This window comes from Danio rerio, chromosome 1, assembly GCF_049306965.1.
Source record: "Danio rerio strain Tuebingen ecotype United States chromosome 1, GRCz12tu, whole genome shotgun sequence".
NCBI classification, from domain to species: domain Eukaryota; kingdom Metazoa; phylum Chordata; class Actinopteri; order Cypriniformes; family Danionidae; genus Danio; species Danio rerio.
The window spans coordinates 15,460,001-15,481,661 of record NC_133176.1 but is presented as its reverse complement, the minus strand read 5'-3'; the positions used below and the strand labels follow the sequence as shown (position 1 = coordinate 15,481,661).

General features: G+C 37.1%; 1 protein-coding gene across 50 annotated transcripts in view; it reads right to left on the bottom strand.

Annotated features, from left to right (window-relative positions):
• ank2a (ankyrin 2a, neuronal) overlaps positions 1-21,661 on the bottom strand; it is a 134,253-nt gene that overhangs the window by 65,606 nt on the left and 46,986 nt on the right. For 48 of the 50 annotated variants that reach the window (XM_068221008.2, XM_073949435.1, XM_073949406.1 and 45 more), the window contains exons 3-10: positions 16,077-16,175; positions 13,670-13,768; positions 13,397-13,495; positions 10,638-10,823; positions 9,056-9,079; positions 6,076-6,174; positions 3,472-3,570; positions 3,099-3,197 (exon numbers count right to left, since the gene is read on the bottom strand). In XM_068221008.2, the coding sequence (XP_068077109.2) occupies positions 3,099-3,197; positions 3,472-3,570; positions 6,076-6,174; positions 9,056-9,079; positions 10,638-10,823; positions 13,397-13,495; positions 13,670-13,768; positions 16,077-16,175 (804 nt within the window). The remainder of the gene's footprint in view (positions 1-3,098; positions 3,198-3,471; positions 3,571-6,075; positions 6,175-9,055; positions 9,080-10,637; positions 10,824-13,396; positions 13,496-13,669; positions 13,769-16,076; positions 16,176-21,661) is intronic. The other 2 variants (XM_073949405.1, XM_073949436.1) reach the window with 1 other exon arrangement.

The following is a 21,661-nucleotide window of genomic DNA, read 5'->3' as shown; positions in this document are numbered from 1 at the left end:
GCTCCCGCGAGTGGGCTAAAATCAGCCAGTCGTCGAGATAACCGAGTATGCGAATGCCCGCGAGCCGAAGGGGCGCTAGGGCACCCTCCGCGAGTTTGGTGAAGACCCGCGGAGACAGAGAGAGCCCGAAGGGGAGGACCTTGTACTGCCACGCTCGACCCTCGAACGCAAACCGCAGAAATTGGAGGTGGCGTGGAAGAATGGAGACATGGAAATACGCGTCCTTCAGGTCTATGGCTGCAAACCAATCCCGAGGACGAACGCATTGGAGAATGCGCCTCTGCGTGAGCATTCTGAACGGCAGCTTGTGCAGACAGCGGTTCAAAACGCGCAGATCTAGGATTGGCCGTGACCCACCGCTCTTTTTGGGTACGATGAAGTATGGGCTGTAAAACCCACTCTCCATCTCGGCTGGAGGAACCGGCTCGATTGCACCCTTCGCCAGGAGGGCAGCAATCTCCTCTCGCAAGACAGGGGCGGACAGGGGGTTGACCCTGGAGAAATACACGCCCGTAAACTTGGGGGGCCGTTTCGCGAACTGAATCGCGTAACCGAGTCTGATTGTGCGTATGAGCCACCGCGAGGGGCTGGCCCGCGCTAACCAGGCAGGCAGAGCCCTCGCTAATGGAGTCATCGCTACAATCGCTGACGTACCAGCGGTGGGGCAGCGCGGAGTGGGTGTGCTGATCCGAGAAGCACGAGGGTCCCGCGGAAAAGCTGGAGGAGAGCGATTCGCTCTGGCTCCGCACCCTGACTCCGGAGAGGGGGCTGGAGGGCTGAGGGAAGGGAGACCGTCCCCCCAGCGCTCGTGAGCCACTGGCGAAGCACGTAGAGTCTGCGAGCCGGAAGGCAGCGCGTCCCGGACTGGCAGAACTCGTGCAGTCACATCCGGGGAAGGGAAAAAGTGCTCTTTTACTGATGTTTTGGTGGCACTGAAAAGTACCGTTGTTATCGGGGCCCCGCCCTCCAGCGGGGAAAGAGCAAGTTTCCTCTTCTCCGGATGGCCTGTCTCAGGGACGCTTCGCGGTCCGTTTACCGGACTTAACGGCGCCCCGGGCAGGAGGGGCTGCCTGCTTTCGAGGTGAACGCCGCGCCCGCTTGGCCAGAGGCGCAGGCGGGGGCGGGGCAGCACTCGTTGGCGGGCGCCCTCGGCGAGGAACAGCGGAGGTGGATGGCTCGGCGGGCGGAGCGGGCTTACGGCCACGCCGATAGATGACATTGCCCATCGCATCCGACTGCTCTTTCACCGCCTTGAATTCCTGGGTGAATTCACCGACGGTGTCGCCGAACAGGCCAGCCTGGGATATGGGCGAGTCAAGAAAGCGAACTTTGTCAACGTCGCGCATATCGGCCAGGTTTAGCCAGAGGTGGCGTTCCTGAACCACAAGTGTGGACATCGTCCTCCCCAGCGCACACGCGGCGGACTTAGTAGTCCGAAGAGCATAGTCGGTCGCGGTGCGCAGCTCATGTAATAAGCTTGGGTTGGACCCGCCCTCGTGCAGCTCGGCCAGCGCCTGCGCTTGGTAGCGCTGGTAGGTGGCCATCGCGTGCAAAGCAGAAGCAGCCTGGCCCGCAGCCTTATAAGCTCTGGCTCCGAGGGAGGCAGACAACCTACAGGCTTTGGACGGGAGGCGGGGCAAACCCCGCCACGTAGAGGCGCCGCGCGGACAAAGATTGACCGCGATAGCGCGCTCCACTGACGGGATCGCCTCATACCCCCTGGCAGCTCCGCCGTCAAGGGCGGTGAGGGCGGAGGCACTCGCAGCACGGGCAGAGAAAGGTGCCCTCCAGGACTGCGTGAGCCTACTGTGCACTTCCGGGAAGAAGGGGACGAGAGGCTTCAAAGGCTTCGCCTTCTGGTCCTCTACGTAGCACCCATCTAGTCGGTCCGGCCGCGGAGCTGGGGGATAAACCATCTCCAACCCCACGGCCGAAGCAGCCCGGGAAAGCACGGCTAACATGTCCGCTTCAGGATCCGATTTGACAGCGCTCACCTGCCCGGAGGGGGCGAGCGGGTCCGGATCTTCGTCGGACAGTGAAAGCCCACCCTCCGATGCCGCGGAGGACATCTGATCTCCGGTGTCAGCGAGTGTGAGAGCTACCATCTGGTTAGACGGATCACTCTCACCACCCGAAGCTTGGATGGAGCGCCGTGAGGAGCGAGAGGTCCGCGAGCCCGTGGGCGGCGGATTAGCTCCCGCTGAAACCCTCAGATCTGCCCGAGCGCCCGCTGCTTTTTTAGAACAGGAGGCAACTGGGGTGGCTCGCTCTCTTGCGAAAGTTAGCCGCGATCTTAGCTGTGCAACGGTCATGGCATCGCAATGACGACATGAACCGCCCGCGAGCACCGCATTAACATGCTGGACCCCCAAACATGCAATGCAGTGATCGTGTCCATCATCCGGAGACAGGAAACCCCCGCATCCAGAAACGCACAGTCGGAGCGCCATCCTGAAAAGGACGTGCTGCACGACTGTGTTGCTCTTTTAGGAAAGTTGCAACTATACGCACCGCTCTGGAGGACCGGACCCAAAGAACCGCAGGCAAGGGAGTAACCCAGCTCGACCGTCTGCCACCGCGAAGACCCACTCTGGACCGGGAGACACACTCGTTCGCTCTGAAGTGCTGATCAGCAAGAGGAACCCTCATCGACTCACTCAGAAAGGATCTGAAGCGAAAAGGATGGCGTCTGCTGGCTTCAGGTGTGCTTATATGCTGAGATAATTGCAGATGTCGCACACCTGCGCAAGCTTACGCTGCCAATTAATTTCATTCATTGGCCCGTTCAATACTCTCCAGATAAGCGGCTTCTGATCCGAATCCTCCCATTCATGGCACTGAAGTTCCCCAACCGAAGGGGAACTAGTAATGATGATTTGTCATTATAATTAGCATTTTGTAAATATGTAAAACGGTTGTTTCATAATATTTTCATGGTGTGATAGACATAAAAAATATATCCTTTGTTTCATCTTTTGGTTTCCTTATGGTCTACTATGTTTTTTTATTCACATATTAATTCTTTAATGCTGCATTTCAATACACTAGTACAAAACTTATGCTTTAGCAATTTTTAGAAAGCATATTCTTCTGTTAACCTTGGTTCGGGCCAGAATTGGTGCTCCTTTTTCGAGCAGTATTTCCACAGCGCTATCATGCCCACTTCTGGCAGCACAGTGCAGAGGTGTCAGTCCATCCTGTACAATAGACAAACAGCAAATATGAAAACACGAAGATATAAAATCACATACAGAACAATATATATTATTAAAACGCACGCAAATGCACATAAAACACAGCAAATCAGCAATCCACGTTCATATTTTTAATCTCTCATTGTTTCCTTTTATATTTATGTTTAATTAAGAATCCTCCATCAGAGCTGTTGTTAAGGAAACAGACGCTAGAGAGCGCCATAGTTCAGACTTTTATTGAATTTTGACCAACCCGAGGCACTGCCTAAAAACTCACCCTGGTCTTGGCATCAATCTGAGATCCCCTGTCCAGCAGCAGAGCGATCATGTTGGTGTTTCCTCGTTTGGAGGCCACGTGAAGAGGGGTAATTCCATTCTAAACAGACAATACATCTTTTAGGAAAGATAATGCATTCATGGGTGAAAATACAGTGACGGAAATAAAACACTAATGAGCTAATGTCGGTTTCTGATTAAACCTGGCTAATTTTTTTCAGTCTATACAAGACAACCCAGGTGAATGAATAAAAAAATATATATATGCAGTTGATTGATAACACTAAGAATTGCACTATTGTTATTTGGAAAATAAGCTAATTTTACACAAAAAAAATCCCCCTGAAACCTTTAAAATAGGAATGATAACAATGGTATTAGTTGTTCATTGCATATAAGTGCTATGAAGTTAAGATTTCTGGCTCAGTATCTTAAAATATGTATTTTAGGAAAATAGCTTTATAGCATGTCTATGATATATCTAGAAGCAAACAAACTAAACGCTTAAAAGTGCAAATGAAAAGAAAAATCAAATCGACCGAAATCTCAAAAATGACCAATGCATGAAAAAAAACGCTCATGTTTTTTAAGCATTTGTTCAAATACTTTGCGCCTAATTCACAACCTGTGTATGCACATATGTTTAGGAGTATTCTAAACGATCACCTACATGCGTGAAGTAATTTGCATACCACACCCTATTTATCTCAATATAAGGACTTTCTGCACAACCTTTACTTTACTATACTTGTTAATATGCTGTTATTTACAGTGCATGTTAGCATACACCCTACTTACTGTGAGAGCAATATTGTTAAGCCAATTGTGCCCTTCTCAAAACATTCGTACAATTACTTAATTTTTAATCTGAATTGTTATTCAAAGAAACCACTTGCTATAAAGAGGAAGTAGGGTCACACTTTATTTTGATGGTCAGTTTGTTGCATTTAAGTTACATTGCATCTACTTGCCAACCTATTCTCATTAGATTATAAGTAGACTGTAAGGTTGGGGTTAATGTAAGCTGACATGTACTTGCAAAGTTTCTTGTAGTTAGTTAAATGTCTGTTGAAGGAGCAGTATAAACAGATATTAAGCAGACAGTCTACTAATACTCGAATGATCCATCAAAATAAAGTTACCGAAGGTTGTTTCTTTAAATGTAAATTTATATATAATATATTATTTCTCTCTAGATATAAATCTGTATTATATTTTGTTTAATTAAACATACATATACACTCACAGTAAGTGGTATTTTGTGTATGTTGTTTTAGTTATTCAGAAACATAAGATAAATTGTAATCCTGAAGATAGAACTTTTTGAAAATCTGGAATCTGAAGGTTAAACAAATCCAAATATTAACAAAATCCAAATCATCAATTCCAATCACTAAATAAAATTGTGATTTTTCATATTATTACAGTAGGAAATATACTAAATAACATCAAATGATCTTTGCTTAATAGCCTAGTGATTTTTTGCATAAAACAAAAACCAATAATTTTGACTATTGCCAAATATATGCCAGTGCAACATAAGACCGAGGTTTTGTGGTACAGGCCATGGTTTTTTAGTAATCCAAATTTTAATTTCATACACAAATTAGTTTATACACATAAAAAAATCCATGAATTAGCATCCATAAATTATTATTTATTTGTTTGCTTTTATTTATGCTTTTAAATTGCATTATAGGACGTTGATCTTTTTTCTAGGCTTGGGCGGTAATACGGTATACCGCAGGATCTAAAAATAGCAATGGTATCAGTTTCAATACCGATATACTGTCAAAAAAACAATGCACTTTTAGGAGACGAGGATGTTGGAGGTGGTTGTCATCATGGGACAGCGTGGAGGAGAAAGAGAGAGGTGGGGAAAGATGGCAAGTTGCACACCAAGTGACCTGGTCTGGAAAACGAACACAACTTCTGCAGTTTTGCAGAGTTTTGGGTTTCGAGTAAATGAGAAGGGAGAGGTGGTAAATATGGAAGAGGTAATTTGCAAATTGCAAAAAAAGTGTTGAGATGGAAATACTTCAAATCTAACGTCGCACATATGATATTCATTTTCTGAATGGTTTACGCACAAGCCAACAGTTTCGTGATGCTGTCTGAGCCTTAGATCATATTTTTTTTCATTATGCACGATAATACTGAGGTAAAATAGGGAGGAGGTTTGATGGTATCATAATTTGTATACCGCCTAAGCCTACTTTCTTCCAACAACTTTTAACCTTGACAAATTTGAAAAAGTGACTTTTATTAACATTTATATGTATATATGTATATATTATATGTATATGACAAAATCATCCCAGATATATTTTTGTATATTAACCGTAATTATTTTACAGACTTATTTTTCGATATATTGTTTCTTATCCATTATATTATTTCAAATTACTAAAATGTCAATTTGTTAAATGGTAGAGTTGAATTTTCTACATCGAAAGTTGACAGAGCAGAGATCAACATCCCATAATGCAATTCACAACTGTAAAATAAACAGAAAACCGGTGTGAATCACAAAATACGTAAACTGTTAATTACCAGATATTTAAACCCAATGTTTTTGCAAGGATATAACAGTATGAGCTCATACCCTGGCTGTGAAGTCTACAGCAGCCCCTCTGTTGAGCAGCAGCGTGGCCACATTTACATTCCCATAATGAGCAGCAATATGTAGAGGAGTGAAGCCACTCTGATACACGGTGGAATAGTTTTAGGATAAAACAAGGAACAGAACAAGAGACAGAGAAACAGAGTAAATATAAAGATCTTCTATCTCATTTTAAACATCCATCCTTAATGATCTACCATGCAGCATTCCAATGAACCATCACATTTGTGCAAAAAATAAAGAAAGAATGGAAAAGTTAAAGAAATGTCTGGATTCTCATCTGCTACCAATGGATCAGCATGCACTAGAGTGAATGAACAGGGGAGGAAAAAAAACGTTAATGGAAGGAAAAACCGAAAGATTATATTTGTATGATAATAATATATGAGCACATTCCAGTGAGCCTTTGTTAAAGAGATGAGAAGTTTCTCAGTGACAATGACAGAAAAAAGGATGATGAATAAAAATATCTGAACAAACAAATGTGATTCATCAACTACTCACTACTACATGTTGCTAAAGATGAATGTATAGATAGGAAATTGGCATTGTCTGTCTTACTGAGTTTGTCTGATGGAGCCTTTTTTCTTACCTTTCCATTCTGACAGACATGGTGCGATTTAGAAAACACAGTTAACAAAAAGGTGCAGCAAAATGTGACCGAGAGACTTCTACAAAGAGTGACAGAATGAGTTTGCATGCACAATTACAGTACGTCTGTTCAGTCTGTTTGTAAAATTATGAGAAGTGTTTAACCTACTTAAAGCAACACTCCGCTTTTTTTTTTTTTTTTTTGTAAATAGGCTCTTTTTTAAAGTCATCTTGAGTTAAACCGTTCAGTTTTACCATTTTTAAAAGCCAATCAGCCGATCTCCAGGTTTGGCAGGAGCACTTTTAGCTTAGCTTAGCATAAATCATTGAATCGGATTAGACCATTAGCATCTCACTAATTTTTCTTTTTTTTAATGATTTTTAAGCATTTTTATATTTCACAAATTACAAATAAAACAAACAAGCCTTAAAAAATATAAGTAAATCAAACAAATAAAATGGGCGAGGCAGTGGCGCAGTAGGTAGTGCTGTCGCCTCACAGCAAGAAGGTCGCTCGGTCGAACCTCGGCTCAGTTGGTGTTTCTGTGTGGAGTTTGCATGTTCTCCCTGCCTTTGCGTGGGTTTCCTCCGGGTGCTCCGGTTTCCCTCACAGTCCAAAGACATGCAGTACAGGTGAATTGGGTAGGCTAAATTGTCCGTAGTGTGTGTGTGGATGTTTCCCAGAGATGGGTTGCGGCTGGAAGGGCATCCGCTGCGTAAAAACTTGCCGGATAAGTTGGTGGTTCATTCCGCTGTGGCGACCCCGGATTAATAAAGGGACTAAGCCAACAAGAAAATGAATGAATGAATGAATAAATTAAATAAAACCCAATTACATAAGTAAATGAGGGGCAGATATTTACATTTATGCAACAAACTCAAAGTTACAATTCAAGTAATAAAAGATTACAAACTGATGTGTTATTATTGTTAAGAACTAGCAAGGGTGATCAGTCTAGATCCAGCTGGAGAGTTTTTTTTTAACCTTATTATACAGGACTAGGGAGTTGAGACTGGAATTCATGGAAAGCAGAGAGTGGGGATAGGATCTGCAAAGGAACTTGAGCCGGGAATCGAACTCGGGTCGCTGTGAGCATGGGTCACCAGTCTACTGGCGTCAAACAGCTGGAGAGTTTTAACAAGAAAAAAGGGCTTCCAGATTTTAACAACATTCTGTTATGTCTTTGAAGGGAGTTTCTAATCTTCTCTAGTTTCACAAAATACAGAACATCTTTCAGCCATCGTACATGCGAGGCTGGCCAGGGTCTCTTCCAGTTTAATAAAATTACAAGTCTAGCAAGCAATGTAAGAAAAGTCACAAAGTTTAAAACGTCAGTGGGTATTGTATAATTAGGCATCTCACCAAACAATAATAGGTGACGGTGCTATATTTATAGAAGTAATGGCTGAAAGAGAGTATGAAATACTGCACTCCCAAAATGAGGAAAGAGCTGAACATGTTTAGAATACATGGGATGAAGTGCCTAAACCCGAATGACACCTATCACACTACAGATCAATAGTTGGGTCGATCTGTGTGAGCCTACAATTCAACCAGTGTACTCAGTGAACCACTTTACATTGAATAAGGCAGTGACGTGTGCATATAGATGGGGAATGAACCTGCTTTATGTATCCTGGTCTTTTTCATTATTGATGGTTCGCAGGTAAGCTGGTGCGGAGACTGTCAACTGGAAGAAGCTGTAAAAACATCAGGAACATTGGAAAAACCTGGGAAGTGTTTGCAATAAAGTCACATACTGTACTTATAAATATCTAAAAATAATTAATTTCATGGTCCGGCAGCAAAGTTCCTTGATTATTAATCCAGAATGAGAGTAGAGATCCTGGCCATGATCAACCTAGAAAATATTAACTTTTCATTTCTGTCATACTTACATAGATGTAACTTCAGAAAATAGGAAAAATAAAAACAGATTTTTGAATGCGATGCTAATGGTCTAATCTGATTCAATGAATGATGCTAAGCTATGCTAAAAGTGCTCCAGCCAGACATGGAGATCAGCTGAATGGATTCAAATATGGTAAAACTTAGCTATTGAACTCTAGGTGACTTGTAAAATGAGCCAAAATAATTTAAAAAATAAAGTTCCTTGATCAAGAAACCTTGATTCCTACTCAAAATGTTCACTGAAATAATTGTGTTGATGAGCAAGAAACCCCTATAGGTTTTTTTTTTTTTTTTTTGAGGAAACACGGTGCTACTAATAAAACAAAAACAACAATGTGGCATGCGCTACGACACTGATAAGGACTCCATGCACTGTAAGAGAAATTGTCAGTGTTAAGTAACACATTAGGCTTTATAACAGCCGAGACGAATGCAGGATTCTGCTGAGAGTCTTAATACCTCTGTAGTCCTGTTGACCATCATCTGACAGAGTCGCACATGAGGGAGGAAATGCAGCATTTTTAGTAACATTAAATACATGTTTAACTGTCAAAAGCACTAACATAATTAAGTGAACATACAAAGGCAAGCAAATGTTTTTATATTACACTCAGTAGCTGCAGGATTAATGACTTGATAAAACATTGGAAATTAATAATAATAATAATAATAATAAAAAGCTTAAACTAAATCTTTGAACAATGTACAGTGATTCTATGGTAAAATGATGGTATAAGAGTCAGAGACAAGACTGTTTAGTTGATGAAAGTAATTTAATATAAATTCGACATAACATATATATTTTAAAGTAAAATTTAAACATTGTTCTGAGATATTAATGTACGTTAGAGAATAATTCATGTGAATGTTATTATAATTGACATGATTAAACACTTCATGCTGACCAATGGCAAAATTCTAGTGGTGTGATGGACACTGGTAATGTAAATATTTATGATTATTACAATGAATTGTTTTTGGGACTGCCATATAATCATTTGAGTCCCTGTGAGTCTTTTAAAATATAATTTTAATATTTCTGTTCTAAATATGCCTTAACAATTAAATATGCTTTAATAGTTTTCTACGTAATCTATTGTTTAGCTAAAAATACATATGTTTTCCATTATATATTCAATCAATCAATAAAAGAGGCTAAATTTGAACGTACTATATTCTGTTTGAATTCATTTAATGCTCAAAAATATGAATCAATTCATTCATTTTCTTTTTGGCTTAGTCCCTTTTATTAATTTGGGGTCGCCACAGTGGAATGAACCACAAACTTATCCAGCATACCTGTATGTTTTACACAGCGGATGCCCTTCCAGCTGCAACCCAGTACTGGGAATGTTTTAAAATATATGTTTTCCATAATTTTTTCGATAAATCTATAATAGAGGGAAAAATTTAAATGTACTATATTACATTTTAATTGAATTGATGCATGAAAGCCCCTTTTCATCTTAGCTCAATAAGTGTTCAACACATTGATATAACAAGTATTTACATAATCCAACAAACTCAATACTATGCTGAATGTTGAAACAATGCATAATTATGTCCAAATATGTTTTTATTATGATGAAACAGGGTTATTTTAATACTACCATATACTACAGATATACTAATATAGTTAATTTTTACACACATTTTATTTTTGTATTTATTTATTTTTGAATTTAAGTCTTTTTTTAATGTGTGAACGTTTTTGCCATTATTTAATACATGTATATTATGTTTATATAGTATTCAAATGTATATGTATATAGTATTACATACTTTAAGTTTAGTAATTTCACTACATCAACATATTAAATGAATGTGAAAAATATACAAATATACATAGGTTAAAAGTTTACATTTTTTTATATTATTTCATTATTATTTGAAGGAACATAAATGACTTTGTTTTTAGTTTTAGGTTACCTTAATAGACCTCAAAAGTATTGTTATATGAATACACATTTGCATGATAGAATTACTGTGATAGAATATCTGTGGCAAAGCATGAACACTGAATCCCCACTATTGTTCTCACCTTAGACTGGACATCAGCGTTATGGTCATTCTGGAGCAGCAGAGCAGCAGATTTGGTGTCATCCTTGCGGGCAGCTATGTGGAGTGCAGGCAGACGGACTTTCCCTTTCGTGTCGTGTTCAAGAAGCAGAGAAACTACCTGATTATGACCCTGCTGGAGAGCAATGGCCAGAGGAGTGAAGCCATCCTACAAAAACACAGTGAAAAGATAGATAGATAGATAGATAGATAGATAGATAGATAGATAGATAGATAGATAGATAGATAGATAGATAGATAGATAGATAGATAGATAGATAGATAGATAGATAGATAGATAGATAGATAGATAGATAGATAGATAGATGAGAAAGAGAGAGGGTGATTAACAATCATCATTAAAACAATATTCGAAACAAACAAAAGGAGCTTCAGAGGGGATTCTTTAAGCATGCAAAATCATCACTCCAAGGCACTCTATAAAGTAGTAATAACAGTTTCAAAAAGTATATAAAATATTGTATATTAAAAACAGCATTTGTTGTTCATTTAAACAAGCATTATGTCACATGACTAGATAATTAGATATCTAAACAATACAGAAAATGGTATGACTCACTCAATACAACATAGTAAGAATATATGTAGAAAGAAAGACATGTAATATAATAATCAAAATCACACTGTAAATAAGAGCTGCAAAATTGAGAGAATTACAAATCTCATTTAAACAGAGATCACAAATATCAAAAAATTCTGAACAGACATCAAAATAAAAGGTAATTTACTAAAGGTTTAACAAAAAAACAAAAAAAACACATGAAGATTTACCGTTATTAAGTGAAGTTTTTTCATAAACTAATTTAGAGAGGAGCACGTGATTATGATTGAACACGGCTGGTTCTGCATTAGCATGCATGATCCACCAATCAGGCCATTCCTAACCCACTATAAAGAGCCAGGGTTTTTTCACTACAGTCATCTTCGATTTGAAGAATCCCCCCTTCCACCCCTACCTCTTCACCTTTCCCTCCATAGGGCAGCACGGTGGCCCAGTGATTAGCACTGTTGCCTCACAGCAAGAATGTCAACGGTTCTAGTCCTTTAACAGGCCGGTGGTCGTTTCTGTGTGTTGTTTGCATGTTCTTCCCGTGCTTGCGTGGGTTTTCCCCGGGTCCTCCGGTTTCCTCCCACATTCCAAAAACATGCACAACAGGTAAATTGATAAATCTAAATTTTGCACTACAGTTAATCTCTCACCCTGCAGAACATCTTTTCATTGCATTCAATTTTTAGTCATCAGTTTTTATCAAGGGGGAGTTGTCGAGATCTACCTGAGTTCAAGGCTTCCCTCTCGCCCTTTTAAACGGGAGGGAGCCCAGGGCTCAAGAACCTTTGAGCTCAGGGCTCTTTCCCGGGACAGCATGCCAAACTTGCTTATAATCAATCATCAGCTAAGTGTGAACTCTTGAAATGACAGTGAAACCCCATATTTTACCTATATGCGTGTAGCCACTTATTTGCATAGATATAGTGTCATGCTATTTTATTAATTCTATTTTGACCGCTACTCTATATATCAGTGTTTATATCTGAAATACAACCTGATAGCATTATTAAAATGTTGAAGCTTCAAGTGATTTATTCTATTTTGTTTGCGACTCTTGGCGTCAGTGTTTATATCTGAACTATAAACCGACAGCATAATTGAAACATAACATGTACTTGAAGCATTTATAAACTGTTATTCCTGTCTCTCTGAGATAGTTTGAGTGTTTGTAATAAACATAGCCTTCATGAAAACGGCTGTCTCTGGGTCAAAAGCAGACTTGAAAGTACAGCTGTGATCAGGATTAACAAACATCACCATAGGACATTTAACATAGGAGCTATTACATTAGCAGGCTCCAATACTCATGAATCTGCCTAAAGCAGATTTAACTCGGCTAGTCATTCTCACATTTACCCTGACTTTAAAATCGTTTTGCTTTCACGAATCAAACATGCCTATTTCATGCTATTTCAAACCCGTTAATTTTCTTTAAATTTATTTTAAAGTTATCAAGATATTTTGAAGATGTAGGTAACCAAATTGTACATTGGGGCTGCAATAACAGTCTGTAAATACTTCTAAATGTCAATACAGATGCGGATTCTGGGGGAAAAGTAGCCAAAAAGTTCCTGTGTAATATTTTCTATCTTGAATATTATCAAAAGAGTTTGAATTCCTATCACCAACATGCAAAAGATATAGCATTGTCATACCTACATCATTATACAAATTTGCGTTAAATTTGTGGTACAAATTTCTGTTATGTCACAAAAGCATGCAAGCACACACACACACACACACACACACACACACACACACACACACACACACACACACACACACACACACACACACACACACACACAAATGTTGTTTATATGGTTAATGAGGACTCTCCATAGACATAATGGATTCTATAGTATCTCTACTGTAAAAACAGCTTTTTATAACTTTATTTATAGAGCATACCCCTATGCCTAAACCCAACCCTCACAGGATAACTGTGGTAAATTGAATGTGAATAATATGGTTTTTAAACATATTGAATTACAAGGACACAAGGCATGTCTTCGTAAACCAACTTAATAAAGTACAACTAGGTCAAACCCATGTCATTATGCAATTTTGTGTCTGTGTGAACCACATAAACAAGTACGCACAAAGAGAAAGAGAGAGAGAGAGAGAGAGAGACAGAGAGAGAGAGAGAGAAAGAATTGTCAATCACAAACCTCTGTGGCCATGCTCTGGTTTCCGCCGTTCTCCAGTAGATATCGCACAACATCCAGGTGATTCTCTTGAGCAGCCATATAAAGCGGAGTGAAGCCATTCTGGAGTAAAATGCAGGTTACCATGAAGATTAATATAATAATCAATTATTATATGATGTTGTTTTATTATTACATTATAAATACTTTAGTTTCATCATTCAAAAATGAAAATAATTATTTTGTGTATTATGCGATTATTTCTTATAATAATAACTTTTTTCAGGCTTCTCTCACCTGAGATTGAGAGTTCACATCTGCTGTTTTTTTCACCAACAACTTTGCGACTTCTTTCTGCCCAGCAAGACAAGCGATGTGCAGTGCAGTGTTTCCTTTCTGAATAGGACAGAAAGATACGTATTCACATTTAATTACTGCATTTATTTGTATTCTGTACAGAGTGAGTTACTTGGGTAGCAAGATTGCACAAGATCCACTCAAAAAAGCAACCCAGGCTCATTCTGAATACGAACCTCTATATAGATTTCTGGAGAGCGCCAAATACATCCTAGAAGCTACTTTTTTTTTTTGCAGTTTTTATTTTTGCGAATCCACCAAAGGCCGCTGTGTACATTTTTTTAATATCTCAAATTTTTCTCGCGAGTGCCATTCGTGCCTGCTCTTCTTGCTTAAATCCACCAGAGGCTGCTGTCGACTTTCTGTTTGATTGACTGAATGACTGACTGATTAATTGACTGACCCATCCTCCTCCTTCCCTAAACCCAACCAATAGTGTTTTCAATAGCACAGATTGACCTGTCTATTCACTTCCCTAAACCCAACAGACAGTTTTAAAAAGTAATTCAGAAAAAGAAAAGCCCTCGCCTGATTTTTATCATGTTTTCAGATTTTACTACATTCTCACCCTTTTATTTACTTGATTATTTAATTTTTTTGACTTTATTTTTGTCTTTCCCACTTTCTGGAACATTCGTCACTAGACTCGATCCTCGCTGTCGTGGGCAAGTTCTCTTTGCGTCTTAAGTCCACCGACGTGCATGGAGAGCTACTGGACAAACTAGTAGCAGCGGGAAAGCCGTCCATACGGAGGTAAGCGGTCAGCTGGTAATTGCGAAAAGGAATGGCGTCATACCACCTGTAGTGTTCATTTTAAAAATTAAATGCAGCCATACATACTTTTGACTAATTTGCAATCTCAAGAAATGTATATAGGGCTACGTTTTCAGAATGAGCCAAGTTGCAAAAAAAAAAAAGACATTTGCTGCTTTTTCTAACAACTTATTTAAAATGAGCTGAAACAACACAATTCTGGAAATTTTCAAGTGATAACTTCATTGTTTTATGTTCAATCCTCTTAAATGTGTTATGTTGACCTAATCGATTTATGTTGAGACAGCATAAATAAATAGTTTGGAACCCTTCATTTTTTTTTTTACAGTGTATTAGGTCTTACACAACCTGTCAAAAGATTGAAAACATTCCAACGCAATCTCACAGCAATTCGTAACTTTTTAATTTAGTGGCTAATTTGTATGCATTTGTACAATCTAATTCGTACAATTTAGTACGATTTGCTCATCACCCAATGACGGTTAGGGTTGGGGGTAGGGTTGGGTGCCACGCCTTCTTTTTAAAATTGCACATTTTCGTACGATTGAATTCGTATGAATTCGTACGAATTAGCCACTAAACTGACAAAGCGTAAAATACTTACGTTTCCTTGTGAGATCAGGCTGAAACAATCACATTTGTAAATGTTTTTAAATGTGATTGTGTTTTCATGAATAAACCATTTTAAAATTTAATATTGGACAAAATCAGTGCATTTATTGTCTTTTGGATCTAATAAGACATTGTTAAAAATCATCAGTAATCCAGAAAATATCCTGAATATTTATTATAATATAAAGTAAAACAGAGAAAAAAACAGTATATTGAGTATATATTAATTTCCCTAAAGCTGTATTTTATCAAGCACAAAACTAACACAATTCAGTGACATTTAAGCTCAAAGAGACAGTTGACCCAAAACTGGAAATTTTGTTTTGTTATAATTTTTTCACCCTTTACTTGTTTCAAATCATTGTGATACAAGAACGCTGGAAACCTGAAGCCATTGACTTTTGTTTCATACTATGGAAGTCAATGGTTACAGGATTACAGCTTTCTTCAAAATCTCTTCTTTAGTCTTCAACTGAATAAAGAAACATATAAAGGTTTGGAATCACCAGAGGTTGAATAAATACTTAGCAAATGTTCATTTTTGGGTGAACTATCCCTTTTTAAGCTATTGATCATAAATCTATCTGCCATTTTGTGCCTGCATAAGACAAATGACCTGATTTGCTCTCTGCTGTCCTAAAAAACAGAAAGGACTTTTGTAGATCTTGTCCATAATAAAACAAATGGTATGAAAAAGCACTAAAATAATCACATTTTTGACCGACATAAAGTCTCCAAAGCTTTCGTCCCTGCAGTATAAAGCTCTCGCTGTCAGTGTGATTGCTGCTTATTTGTTTACAGTCAGTGCGAGTGCTTGTGTGTGTGCATTTGTGTGTGTGTCCGTCAGATGACAGAAGTCACCCGAGTCCTGCTCTGCTCATCATATTCCTGGATGTCTGTCATTCTCTCTGGTCATTTGGGAATCATGTGTCCAGTTTGTGAGTGTTTATGGGTGTTTAACCTTGGTTGAGGAGTCCACAGCCGCCCCTCTCTCCAGAAGCTCCTCCACCAGCTCCACGTGACCCTCTTTGGCTGCGAGATGAAGCGCATTGAGTCCGTTCTGAACATGTGGAGGGAGAGAAATGATTAAAAAATGTATTAATGCAGATTTGATGTTAAGTTATTAGGGAAATCAGGAAATAAACAATTGCTCATTATTCACAATATCACAGTCAATCAAGAAATAAATGCTGTAAAATAATCTAAACTCAAAATGTAAGATATATATTAACAAATGGTTATTTAATTTACTGTTGCCTTTCTTTCAGCTCGAATGAGTCTGGCCATTCTCCTCTGACCTCTGGCATCAACAAGACATTTGCGCCCATTCTGTAAACCCTAAAGATGGTTGTGCATGAAAATCCCATTAGATCAGCAGTTTCTGAAATACTGAGACCAATCCGTCTGGCACCAAAAAACATGCCATGTTCAAAGTCACTTAAATCATCTTTCTTCTCCATTCTGATGCTCGGTTTGAACTGCAGCATATTGTCTTGACTATGTCTACATGTCTAAATGCATTCTGTTGCTGTCATGTGATTGGCTGATTAGAAATTTGTGTTAACGAGCAGTTGGACAGGTGTACCTAATAAAGTGGCCGGAAAGTGATATCGGTAAATAACGGTAAATAACTAAATAATAAAATAATAATACAATTAAACACATATTAATGAATATATAGCATTCAGTAAGTCAATCAGACAAATTATGATTTTATTGTATATAGATTTTTAATTATTTTATATTTCCTCAGACCCCAGTTTGAAAATCCCACACATTAAGAAATAAATGCCTTGAAATAAACTAAAACTCAAGCTGTAAGCTGCTGTGCTGTTTCATTTTATTTCTTACACTGGATTGTATATATTAAAAATCACGGAAATTACAAACATCTAAGACATCTAAGATTTATATATATTTTTTTCCCAGATATTTTAAGCTCTAAAATTATATATTTTAAAATATTTTGCAATTCATGTCTTAAACATAATAAACAATAACTAAATGCAAATGTTCTCATAATAATTATAATTATTATTTTTTTATTCTATTATAATTTCTGTTTTTAATTATATATATTTTTAACTACATATTGCTTTTAAACATGACATAAATATGTAACTATTTATTTAAATAAATGTAAATTATACATTAAAATGATGTAGGTAAATAATTGTATATAATAAAACAATAAAATAACATTTAAAATAAAATAACATAAATAACTATATTTTGTGAGTCGGCCACATTACCATTTTACTGTATATTTTATACAATTTCTTTTACTTTAATTTATTTTTTACTTTTCTCCAGAGCTCCATTTGAAATTCCCATGCGTACAGAATAGACATTACAGAATAATTATTACATATTTTAGCTGTTATATCACATCCAAAGTCACTTATGTTATTAGTAACTCAAGCTTCCGTGTTAAGCGTGGAATTGTAGCATTTAATCTTTTTTTCTCATGCTGCAAATAGGCCTTCCCTTTATCAGCACCTGTCTTCATCTACTAATGCAACTCGTCCCGTGTCTGACAGCTCTTGTGTAACATTCAGACTCGTCAGTGACAGCGGAGAGAATTAACCGCACACTAATCTCATTTATTTGGATAATGAAAGCTGGAGGACTTTTTCACATCCGAAGAGAGGGATTCCGGTGAAAGAGTGGAAAGGGGGAAAAACAGCTAAAACATGGGCAGATTATATTGCAATATCACTCAGCGAGGATTAGAAGAGTGGAGTTTAGAGAAAAGGGCATGAAACGTCTGTCCATTGTTGTGCTCGTTACTGCTGACTCCACATAACATCATAAGAGAAAATGACAGAGTAAAACCTATTATAATTCACATGTTATGTAATAAAGGGGTCATAAAAATCCTATGGTATTGAACTTTTAAAAATAAATAAGTAATCATACTGTAAAAAAAAAGTTGCAAAACATGAATAAGCTATTTATTTTATTTGGTTGCCTATCTATTTATGCTATTGCATTGCATTTGAGGATTCAGATCTTAGCTCTGACTCTGACTTTAAATACCAAAGTGACTTTTATTTACATTTCTAGTTTGAAATGATAGATAAAATTATAAAGCAATTAGCTGAAGTTTGTTTATAAACTAATTTCGAGAGGATCACGTGCTTATGATTTATCACAGCCGGTCTCGTATTAGCTTATCATGATTATTGAGTCCTATAAGCTACTATAAATAACCACAGTCTTCAGTCCATTTTATCTTTGTTTGGAAGAAATCCCCTTCCTCCCCATTCTCCTCCTTTACCATAGATCGGGCGGCACGGCGGCCCAGTGGTTAGCACTGTTAGCCCCACAGCAAGAACACTGCCGGCCGTGGTTTTGCCAGGTCGGTGGGCGTTTCTGTGAGGAGTTTGTATATTCTCCCCATGTCCGTGTGGGTTTTCCCCAGGTTCTCTGGATATACATCATGCATAACAATCAAGCACTTGTCTAGCCCTCTTTTTCTCACGTGTTTACTTAGCTACTGGAGCGGGGGAATTCTGAGTTTCACCTAGCTCAAGCTACCCTCTGGCTCTGCGAACGGGAGGGAGCCCAGGGCTCGAGGATCCCTTGAGCTCAGGGCTCTCTTCCGGGACAGCATGCCAAACAAGCTTTTGGTAGATCATCAGCTAAGAGTGAACTCTTGAAACCTAAATAAATAAATACAAAAAGGAGCTGCTTTCTGTTATAGTCTAGATTTATTTCTCTTCGGCTTAGACCCTAATTCATCAGGGGTCATCACAGCGGAATAAACCACCTAGATTAATTTCATAAATAATATTTCTAGATCAGGGGTTTTCAAAGTGTGAGGCGCGCCTCCCCTGGGGGGCGCCAGAGCATGTCAGGGGAGGCACGGGAAAAATATTATATAATAAAAATATAATTATTAAGTTTAATTATTATATGTATTTTTTATTATATTTAAACATTTTAATTAAACAAAGCTAAAAAAAAATAATACGTCAAAAATAAGAAAACATTTTTTTACCCAGAAGGCCATAGCTGTGAATTCGCTTCTGTTTGGCCTGCCAATACATGTATATGCCTGCTAATGCAATGGATCGGTTTCTGAGACCCCCCCGATTCAAAGCCTTCAAGTTCAGGGTTTAAACCCAAAAGACGACGATATGATGATCCGCATTTGAGTTTAGGATTTACGTGGACAGGACCAGCTGATGAACCACGACCTTTAAGTGTGGTTTGTCAAGATATTTTGGCTAATGACAGCATGAGACCCGCTAAACTTCGTCTGTTTTGACTGGGATGGACAGTTCTTGGATCTGTTCTATTCATATTGAACCATCATCCTAGTTTTAAAAACGTTATATTAAAATACTTGTTATTACTCTGTAAATAATTGCACTTTCATGCAAATGATGATAAAGGTGAGTTAACAGTCTGACATCTGTCTGTGTCTTTATATATACTGTATATATATATATATATATATATATATATATATATATATATATATATATATATATATATATATATATATATATATATATATATATATATATGTATATGTATATGTGTGTGTGTGCGTTTGGGAGGAGGGGGGCGCCAATGGATAAGTTGTGTCAAAAGGGAGGCCCACTGTCTTAGACTTTGAAAACCCCTGTTCTAGATGATTTAAATGAGTAAAAATATGATGAAATGTAAAGGTGTGACCTGAAAAAAACATTCTAGACCTGATATGGAAATAAAAAAATTTGACTCTTAAATAGCTTTAAATCTATCTTAAATAGCCATGGTCAGTTTTAAAACATGTTTATTTTTCTAGATATTTCAAGATCAAAAATATAATTTTTTTTTTAAAAATATGCAAAGAAAAAAATGCTTTGAAATAAACTTAAACTCAAGATTTAAGCTGCTGTGCTGTCTAATTTTATTTAATTCGCTCAAATCATTTTTATCAGGGGAATTAGAAACCTCTTAAATAGTCAGTTTTAAAACATTTTTTTCTAGATATTTCAAGCTCTAAAAATATGCATTTTATAAAGAGAAATATTTATTATACCCTGTAAAACCAAATAAAGTAGGGTAATTCAAACTATTTGAGAAAACTGATTGCAACAAACCATTTAAGTTCAAAAACTAATCCTAATGAGTACTGTGAACTGTAAATAAAGCAATTTGCGCACAGTAAAACTCAAACCAACTGAGTATTATAAAACCCAATAAGTAAAGGCAACTCAAATCGTTTGAGGAAAACGATTGCTACAAACCATGTGAGTTAAAAAACTAATCTATATGAATACTGGGAACTGAGATGAAAATGAGCAGAATTAACTTTCAGTAAATTGTGAGTTTACTTCCGTCATCTCATTTGATAAATTTGACTGTTGGCTTTTACAGTGTATAAAATATAATATATTCTGCAAATATATTGCAATTTCTGACAAAATATATAGTAAAAATGACTAATGATAATTTCTGTCTTTAATCATATTTAACTACATACTGCTATTAAAAATAACATAAATATTTACATATTTAAATACATTTATATTACATAAAATATTATATAAATAATTATTATTTGTAATAAATATTAATAAGTGTATTGTATAATAAAATGATAGAGGTAAATAATTGTATTTAATAACTACAATTTAAATAAATTATCTAAATAAATATATACGCATGAATATATAGCATATAGTATATTTTTATATTTTTTATTTATTTTACTTTGTTAAAACTTTGTTTATGTTCCATAATGCAATTCAAAATAAACAAAAAGTACACAACAATCATGATAAATTAGCAACTGTTAATTTTAAAAAATCTGAATATTACTAACTTCCATTGAGGCATTTTGTTATTTTAGAAGTTTCAGCCAAATACAGTTCAAAATATATTTTCTTTTCTTTTCTTTCTTTCTTTCTTTCTTTCTTTCTTTCTTTTTTTCTTTCTTTCTTTCTTTCTTTCTTTCTTTCTTTCTTCCTCTAAATTTATCAATTTATTTATTTTATTGATTTATGGCAACTGTCTTTTTTCTTTCTATTTAAGTCAGAAAAAAATGGTTGTTATTTTTTTTTAAATATGAAAACTTTATATTGTGAAATATGCAATTAAGTTATTAGTAAATCAAGTTTTTCTTTTTACTTTTTTTATTCGTTTTAACATAACGGAACAAACAGATCACCAGAGGCATCATATACAACTATTACATTCTTCTTATACAGTCGTTTTTGTAGTACAGGTTACTCTCCCATTAGCCCCCCAGCCCAACCCACCCGTAAAAGGTACTGTATTATAAGCATAAACACCAACATAGTTTCCTTCAAGTCCATATGATTCAGTCTTTTACAATCTGTAATGTGCGGTCCAAACAAAATATTTTACATATATAATATATTATATATGTGAAATATTTTGTTAGTAAATCAAGTTTATGTGTTAATTCTACTGATTAAACTTTATTGTTTAAAATTGGACTTATTAGTGACTTGAAGTGACATTTCAGTGAGTTTAAACATTTCTTTTATGTTTATATTTTATGCAACACCCAAAAATAACCTTATA